Source organism: Corapipo altera, unplaced genomic scaffold (assembly GCF_003945725.1).
Source record: "Corapipo altera isolate COAL_440 unplaced genomic scaffold, ASM394572v1 135, whole genome shotgun sequence".
In the NCBI taxonomy this organism is placed as follows: domain Eukaryota; kingdom Metazoa; phylum Chordata; class Aves; order Passeriformes; family Pipridae; genus Corapipo; species Corapipo altera.
The window spans coordinates 65,913-75,011 of record NW_020885122.1 but is presented as its reverse complement, the minus strand read 5'-3'; the positions used below and the strand labels follow the sequence as shown (position 1 = coordinate 75,011).

Here is a 9,099-nt window from a genome sequence, read left to right as displayed (position 1 = left end):
GTGACGGTCAATGCGTGCGCGAAGTCCGATTGCTGAGGGCGGCCGGGGACTCGCTGGGACCGGGCACCGAGAGGCCGCGGCGGCAAGACAGGCCCACTCGGAGCCCCTGGGCACCGCCCTCTGCCGCCACCGGCTGTACTGGGAGCACTGGGCCACAGCGGGTGAGGTTCTGGGGGGGCTGGGTCGGGAGGTGTAGGGATGGGGGTCACTGGGAGGCGGTTTTGGGGCATTGGGGGACAATAGCTCAAGCTCTGAGGGTACTGGAGCAAGAGGTGTAGTGAGGGAGTGCACTGGGGCGCAGTGCTGGGAGCTCTGGGGGGCGGTTTTGAGGCACTGGGGAGCACTGGGTGAAGCTCTGCAGGACGCTGGAGCAGGAGGTGTAGCGATGGGGGGTGCTGGGCTAAGCACTACCGGGGCACTGGGAGACAGTGCTGGGAGCATTGGGGGGCAATTTTGGGTCACTGGGAGGCACTAGGTAAAGCTCTGGGGGCGCTGGGGCAGGAGGTGGAGCCATGGGGCCACTAGAGGGAAAAGTACTGGGGCCCTGGAAGCAGTGGGGGGGGGCAGTACTGGGAGCACTGGGGAACAAAAGGTGAATCTCTGGGGGCACTGGGGCAGGAGATGTAGTCATGGGGGGCTCTGGGGTGCAGTACTGGGAGCACTGGGGGGGGAATTTTGAGGCACTGGGAGGCAATAGGTGGAGCTTTAGGGGTACTGGGGCACTGGGTGCGTTACTGGGAGCACTGGGGAGCAGGAGGTGAAGCTCTGGGGGCACTGGGGCAGGAGGTGTAGTGATGGGGGGAGCTCTGGGAAGGAGTGGAGTAAATCACACCAGGAGCAGTCCAGGGGAAGGCCGGAACAGCTCCAATCCAGTCAAATCCTGTTCAGTTTCCCTGGGAGAAAACTCCAGCTATCAGAGCTGTTTGGGACAGCGTATCCTTACTTGTCTTCTACCTCCCTCTGGAGGAGTCATGGGACTGTGCTGTCTGTGCTTGGTGAGCTGCTTCTGTTTAAATCCTAGACTGGCACATCCTTAATTAACACTTAAACTGAAGATTTTCTGTAACTTCAGGTCTTACTACAGTGGCAGCACATCTCTATACAAACTGACTTCCAATTTCTTGTTTTGTTGGTGGTGGTGGGTTTTTTTTTTAATGCAGAAGGAACAGAAATGTGGGAAACATGGATGTGGTAACTGCTGCTCTGCAGGATAAATATCCTGAGTGGATGCTTACACAAAGCCAGGAGGAAGCTTTGTGGGATAAAAAGGTAGGTCATGGCTTGGGGAAACTTTGCAGGCTGCATGATAAACCAGCTTTGGAGCATGTGCTTTTAGTTAGATCTATTCCTCTGGTTTTTGTTGATGTATTCAGCTGTAACTTGTAATTAAATTTAGGTTTTCTTGTGTTGTTTCTAGTTAAATCAGCTTGTAAATCTCTTTTTTTCCAGATTAAAATTGGGTGTGTTGCTAAAACATCACCTGTTGCCATTATCTCTGTAGAAATTGCTTCCTGTCAGTCCCAAAAAGTAAGGGAGTTTGGATGCCTTGCTCACCCAGGAATGTGGACTGCACATCAGCAAGGACTGGGGGTTTCTCATTCCAAAGGGAATGACCTCGAGTTGTAGCCTGGCAGTGGAGTTGGTTCTGGGAAGGCCTTTTGTGCATTTACACATGTTCAATATTCCAGGAGGTTTTGCAGGATGTGTCAGAAAAAATAACTGTTCACCAATTTGTTGATGTCCCAAGAATGTTAATGTGTCCTTGGATTCTTTTCTGCAGATAGGAGCAGTTCAACAGAAGGGACCCTCCCTGTAACACCTGAAGCAGCTTTAACAATTAGAAAATTAATTAATGACAGAAAAAGCCAAGGACTCAGTCCAGTAGTTCTTTTTCTATGAAGTGGGAGTAACTAATTAGTAGCTTAGATATTAAAATGTGTCAGGTGAAACCACCGTGACTTTCACTTGTTGTCTGAGTGCTCTGAGTTCAGCAGAGAAAGTGGGGCAGGAACCCAAATGTTTTGGGAAATGGGGTGGGAGGGATGTCCCTGGTGGGGACAGGTGTGGCCTGTAATTCCCTAATCTTGTTTGACAGAAGCCTGGTGTGCAGAGGAGTGTTTTGGAGGATGGGCTGCCATTCCTGGAGTTCTGTGGCTCTGTTGTTTACAGCTACGAAGCCAGTGACTGTTCCCTTCTCTCAGAAGATATCAGGTAACAGCTCTTACTCAGTTTTTATTTTCCTTTTTTTTTTTTTTTAAGTCCTATTTTTGTTTCCTTTGTGGATTTGGCTCTTGGGAATAGTTTTCCATTTGGCCTCTTTTATGGGAGATGCCATGGCTTAACCTCCCAGTCCCTCTAAAGCAGAAACAGTGAAGGCTCTGATGCAGGTCCTTTGCCTTCCACAGCATGGATAATTCCATGAGCTTCAGTGACTTCATGGAGAAGTATGAGCTGTAAGAAATCAAGCATGTGTTAATTCCTAACTGGGGACATTGTTTGAAGAAAAGATGGTGAATTGGTGATGCAAATACATGATTTTCCCCCTTCTAGTGTAGCACAGCTCATATTGCTGGGGAAAAACTTCTGTGCAGAGTTTCCATTCCTGTGAGATAAGTGAAGAACAGGCTTTCAAGTGAACATGAGATAAATAAAGAACAGTGTACAGTATTTCAAGGGAATATAAACTATTCCATCATCTTTTGCATCTGGCTGTCCCTGGGGCTTGTGTGGCAAGGTTTTGGTAGTGGGGGGGGCTAAAGGCCCTGTGCTGCTGAGAGGGAAGAGGTAGAGAACCTGGGAGTTGAACCAGGGAAGGAGGGAGGGGTGGAGGGAAGGTGTTTTTAAGGTTGAGTTTTATTTCTCATTATCCACCTCTTATTTGATGGATAATAAATTGGTTAATTTTGATGTGTCTGTTTTGCCTGTGATGGTAATTGGGCTCTCCCTGTCCTTCTGTCAATCCACAACCTTAAGTCATTTATAAATAATACGCTATTTGCCATCAGGTAAGTTCAGTTCTGAAGTATTTCTTGTAACCTTGTGGACCAGCAGGAATTTCTCCTCCTTATGGTCTTGGTTTTAAATTGATTTGTGTCCTGCTGGTGTGAAATGAATGGGCTGTGATTCTCTTCATCTTCATAGATGACTTAAGGTTGGTGTTTTAAATCCTGGTAGAAGAACTCATAAATGGGAGGGATCTGTTTTTTTTTCTAGGCAGAGTTTATCAGATGGGGCTGCTGTTGGATTTGATATTGAATGGCCACCATGCTACACGAAAGGGAAAATGGCCAAAATCGCTGTAATCCAGATCTGTGTCGCTGAGGACAAGTGTTACTTGTTTCACATCTCTTCCATGGCAGGTACTGTACTTCCTCTCTTACTTAGGAGAGTAAGAAACTGCCCCTTGTTTCTTGTGATTAAGTTTAAACTTAGCCTTGAGCAATGGCTGATAAATCCCACCACACTGGATAACAAATATCCGTTGTTTTTCTCCCCTTACCCACTTATAATAAAAGGATTTATTCTAAGAGTGATGCTTACATATCAAGGCAATCTTAGCCCCCCTCTGTGCTTGAGAACAGCGTGTTTGGTTCTGAACAGGGCAAGAGAGTCTTACTCGAGGCTTGTTTTTCTGCCTGGGTGAGAATATTTTATTCCAGTTTTAAAAATTTAACTCCCTGCTCCTATAATGAGCTTTCTGTTTAGTGCCAAGACAAACAACGAACCTAAGTAGAGCAGGCTGTGGTTTTGGTTTTTACTTTTTTTTTATTATTTGGCTTCAAGAAAAACCCTCAAAAATGATGGCTCTTGTGCTGTTTGTTCCCAATACCTGCATTTTATGACATCAGTTTTGGAAAAGAACACTGGCTACCTGTTGTGATGCAGCTGTGATGAGAGAAGGGGCTGTGCTCAGCCGAGTCTGAATTCATTATGGATGTGAATAAAAGCTTCCAAATAGGGAAGATAGCAATGAGGGAAGGAGACTGCAATTTTATAACCTTTGGTTTAAAATGTTAGATTGAAACTATGCCTGTGAGAGGTTTCTGATTTCCCTGGGGGACTCACGCTGAGGTATAATAGCGGTAATTTTAATGTTGGTGTTCAATCCTTTGTCATTTGGAGCAAATGGGGTGGAAAATTTAATTGCTGGAGGCTATTCCATCAGGAGCACAGGGGAAAAAAAAAAGAGGATGTGAGGAGAGGAAGCAGAGGGAAGAAGAGGCATAAAGAGATGAAATGGTTTTGATTCTGGAAGGGGAGATGTTTGTGTGTCGACGGTGTTACAGCAGATGATGGTGTTTCCTCCTGCATCATTTTCCAAAAATTCCTGTCCTTGCCAGTGGGAGATGCACTTTGAACTGATGGAGGTGTCAGCCATTTTGCAGGAACCACAGCCAATTTAAGCTCATGATGCCAATATGTTTGATCTACAGAGATGTAGATACTGGCCAAATTAGCCACTCAAAACAGAAAGCAGTAAGTCTTAGCCAAAAGAATAATACTTTCTTCTTCAGGAGCAATAGGAGTTCTTGGACTGTGTAGAAAGGACAAAAACACATTTACTCATTGGGAAGATTGTTCATAATTTTCCCTTCTTTAGTTTTTTTTTTATTTCCCTATAGGCTTCTCAAAATGTGATTGTACTTCTACTTAGTCTTGAACTTAGTCTTTTTGTTTGTTTGTTTGTTAGTCACTTTTTTAGGAATGAGGTGGTAGAAATGGGGCACAAGTCCTCCACTGGGAAGTGCCCATCCTTGAGGGTTTTAATGATGATTTTCTCAGGTGAAAATCCCTTGTACAGTAAGTCAGCTGCATTTTGCAGGCTTTTATTTGGCTGGACTTTATCTCCTTTGTGGAGGACTTGCCACATTTTTATTTTTTTTTATGGCTGAGGTGCTTTGGAAATGTATTCTGTCTGCATCTTACAGCACCAGGCTACAATGGTTTTGTGGGGTTTTTTGACTGTTATTTCCTAATTCTTTGGATTGCACCTGCAATTTCCCAGTCCACAGCACAGCTGACTGTGGCTGTATCTGCAAATGTGCCTCTACAATGTCAGTGGCAGCCATGAGAGGGCAGAGAGAGCTGTGGAAAATAATGCAAAAATAAAATCAACCAGGCCAAGTGTTTGTTGAAGTACGTAAACACATATTGCAGGGCTGAAAAAGGTGAAATTTGAAATCAGAACCAAGGTAGGTGCTAAGTACGATGTGTTTGTACAATACTGTGTTTGTAGGTACTAGAATTCCACTTGAGACTAACTCTGAGTATCCAGCTGTGGGGTCCTTAAAGTATGGATTTAAATAAGGTGCTCTGAATTTTAAATGGGAATAAACACAGAGAGGAGGAAAAGGCTGTTATTGTTCAGGGATGAAGTGTCTGTGGCTGTTCCCTCCTGTAAGAAAATGAGATGAGAAAACAGCCTGCTTTAATTCAGTCCTGTAAGCTTGAAAATAACCTTTGATCCAGGGTTTCTGTGCCATCAGTTTGGGATAAATCAAAATACAGTACTTAACATCTGAGTACATGCTTGAATATTGTGAGGTGTTTTTTTTTCTTGCTGACAAGACTGACTTCTTTGGGCTTGGTGGAGCATCTCTCTGGTGAATTCAGTTTTTCCAGAATGTTGGAGCAGCCTGTCTTTGGCTCTGAGTGTGTCCCCACAGAACCTGTGCTCCTGCTGATTTCCCATCCTTATTTAAACTGTTGCCCAGAAATGGGAAATAGCCAAAATTGGGAAGGAGTGATGTGGGAAATAGTAAAATGATATTTCATTTAGTTTCATGAACATTGAGTTTTGAGAATTAAAATATCTTCCAGTTAGAGGCTGCCTTTTTTCATTATGTAACTTAACAATCAGAAAGACAGATGGAATAAGGTTGTTTAAGTGTTATTACTTGGTTTGTTTTCAGGTGCAGGATGAATTTGTGTATTTCAAATATTTCCTTGCTTGTGTTCAGATGATCCATCACAACCAGTTGATGTTTTCAGTCACTCCAGAGTTGAGTCACATAAACAGAGGAACTTTGGGGACTTCTCCTTTGAGAGCCCAGGGCTTTGCAGGTGGCCTTTGTGCTCAGATTTTGGCATTTCCATTAGACTTTCTGGTATCTTCCAGTATTTAGTTTCTCATGTTTGGGCTTAATCTATTTTAGGTTTTCCCAAGGGACTCAAAAGGCTGCTCGAAGATGAAACAATTAAAAAGGTTGGCGTAGGAATTGAGGGAGATCAATGGAAGCTGATGAGTGACTTTGAAATCAAACTGAAGAGCTTTGTGGAGCTGGCTGACGTTGCTAATGAGAAAGTAAAACTTAAAACCTTTTTGTTGTGGGAGGGAATCTTGTTATTGTGCTGTACAAAAGGAGGCTTCCTTGTCTCCATAGGAGTTCAATTCCCATAGCAAACGTGTTCATTGGAATAAAGCAGAGATCTATTGTCACTTTTTTAGAAACAGCTTAAAAACACCTCTCACAGCCTACAGAACTGAGTACTGTCTGTCAGTGAGCCAGTTTTTAATGAACACTTGTCCCCTTTCAGGCCTGTTCACCTTTAGTATTTACAAGGTGTGGCATTTGAATTCAACTACAGATGCTTTTCCTTTAGTTCCTAATGATGGAAGTTGCCAAGTTGTGTCCAGTCAGGGTTCTCCTGGCAGTGGTCTCATTGTCCCAGCAATGCCCTTGTAAACAGGGCACAGGAAGGAAGCCTTCCTGCCATGACCTGCTGGGTGCTGGAGGGAAGCATCAAGGTCTTCTTCCTTGGAGTCCTCCATGTGGAGGTGTTTGCCACACAGTCTGGAGCTGTAGAAATATCTTGATTTCCATGATTCTGAAGTTGGTGTCACCTCTGCTCTCATGTGGGCGCAGTTTCTGAACACCTGATGACCTGTTGTTTACAGGTTGTGCTGCATTTGGCACACTCTGAATTTCAGTTCAGTTCCAGAGATCATTTAATGTAGGGAAACCTGTGCTGTCTTTTTAGGCAAGAGAGCAAAAGGTCCATTTCCTTCCAGATCATCCTGCCTTTCTTATTTCCATTAAATAAATATAAATAAAATAAATATAAACTTTAAAAATTTCCTTTCCTTAAATCCCTTTAAAGCTTTTCTCTCTGTATGTGCAAGGCTTTTCCTGACCTGTGCTGTGTCTCTCCAGGCACTTCCCAGTTCTTTCTGTGGTGTACCATCAGCATTTGGGGCAGTGCTTTCCACATGAACCACCTTAAAATTCCAGTTCCTAGTGGACTGGAAATTGTACAAATTCAACTGTTTTGCTCAAGCAGTAAAGGGAGCTGCTACTTCTCAAATTTGGAGTTTCCTTTGTCACCCTGACTTTTTTTTTTTTAATCCCCTCATTTGACTTGGGGTAACTTGTTATGAATATGAGCAATGTGATCTCAGCAGCTTAAAAGTCTTCTGCTAAAGAGAAAACAAACCAAAAATAAACTTGAAAGTGAAGCTTGAGAGAACAAAGAACGGGGTTATATATAATGGCACAATGCAAGGGGGAGGCTGGGGGAACCTAAAAAGAACAGTTGGGAGGGTTGTTTTTTTTTTAATGCCAGATCTAAGAGGATGAGCTGATAATGCTGCACTGCTGCTGTAAGGCTCCATAGTTGTGCATGTCTTCCAAGCTGGAATAACAGCAGGCTGTGCTCTTGAGGCCTGGATTCTTGGGCTCTGAAGGAAAGCTTCCCAGACTGGCTAGGAAGACAATAGTGTGTAGAAGCTCTGATTGACAAGTGATTGCAGGAGCAATTGGGAACAGCAGTGTGCTGGGGTGACTCCTGGAGACTTGGGATGAGCTGCTTCCCAGCACACAGAATAGTGGTTAATGTGGACTATGACCGTGCTCTTCTGCTTTGTGCTTGATTTCAGACTTACAAAAGATGTTAGACTTGACTATTCTTGCGTTTTTTTATTAAATAAATCCCTGATGTTTGATATTGAGTTTTTCTAATTAGAAAGGCAAATAATAGAAAAGTCCTGGAGGAAAGAGGTGATGCTGTTTAAGTCCAGAGCTTTTATTTTATCAACCCAGAGACTGCTTTGTCTAGATATTTCCTGTTTCTGATAGTGTGACAGTACTGAGAACAGTTACTGCTTTGAAAAACTAAGTATGTTTTGACTAACTCAGAGCTCTTTGCTTCCATTGAGGGAGTAAGTACAATTTTCTCTTTCTGGGGATACATTCTGCCAGGTCCAGTTGCTTTCCCTTTTAAACAAATCCTCTCTTTTTGGTTTTTGGTTTGTTGGTTTGTTTTTTTTCCCAGCTGAGGTGTAAGGAGACGTGGAGTCTGAATGGTTTGGTGAAACACCTTTTTGGGAAGCAGCTGTTGAAGGATAAGTCTGTCCGCTGTAGCAACTGGGAGAAGTTTCCACTCAGTGAGGAGCAGAAGCTGTATGCAGCCACAGATGCCTATGTAGGTACCATGTGGGATCACCATTCCACCTCTGGCAATGAATTCCTTCTCTAATGTGCTCTTAGCTGCTGCTTTTACTGCCTTTCCAGTAGCTAGGAATGCTCTGAGATCCACTGTGCACATGGGGTGCCTCAAGGTGGGAATGCCACCAATGGGGTTGCTGTCCCAATTCCTTGTCTGTCTGAAGTGTTTAAAGCTAAATGTTCTTCCAGAGCTTCATAGGATGCTCTTTGGGCTTGGAATGTGCCAGGTAGTGTGGGCACCAAGTGTGCCTGAGGAGTAGTCTGTCCATTTGGAATCATTTCAAGTTGTCACCTCAGGGAAGTGAGTTTTCATGGAGCCATCAGGGGTATTTTGTGTAAGGAGGAAGGCTAAATTCTTGCAGTGTGACTATCCCATGTAGATGTGGCTTGGCTGGGGTTTATTTAAGGACAGTAATTTTCATCTTTCTTAGCTGTTTATGAACCTAAATCCTGCTGAATAGATGATGTGAGATGAAATTTGAAAGCTAAACTTAAAAGAAACACAACCTTCTCTGGTGGATAATGCAGGAGATCCACAGTATGGATTCTCAGGAAGAATTACTTAGTTACATATTGTAGTGGTTTGAACCTTGTTTTCCCCCCAGAGGCAAACCATGACACACATGAATTTTTGTCAAACCATGACACACATGAA

At 43.7% G+C, this 9,099-nt stretch overlaps 1 protein-coding gene across 1 annotated transcript in view; it reads left to right on the top strand.

Annotated features, from left to right (window-relative positions):
• The first annotated feature begins 23 nt into the window (after positions 1–23).
• Positions 24–9,099, top strand: part of WRN (Werner syndrome RecQ like helicase) — a 30,908-nt gene continuing 21,832 nt past the window's right edge. The window contains exons 1-6 of the mRNA XM_027669977.1: positions 24–161; positions 1,161–1,269; positions 2,096–2,211; positions 3,214–3,359; positions 6,156–6,304; positions 8,272–8,421. Of these exons, the coding sequence (XP_027525778.1) occupies positions 1,183–1,269; positions 2,096–2,211; positions 3,214–3,359; positions 6,156–6,304; positions 8,272–8,421 (648 nt within the window). The 5' untranslated portion in view covers positions 24–161; positions 1,161–1,182. The remainder of the gene's footprint in view (positions 162–1,160; positions 1,270–2,095; positions 2,212–3,213; positions 3,360–6,155; positions 6,305–8,271; positions 8,422–9,099) is intronic.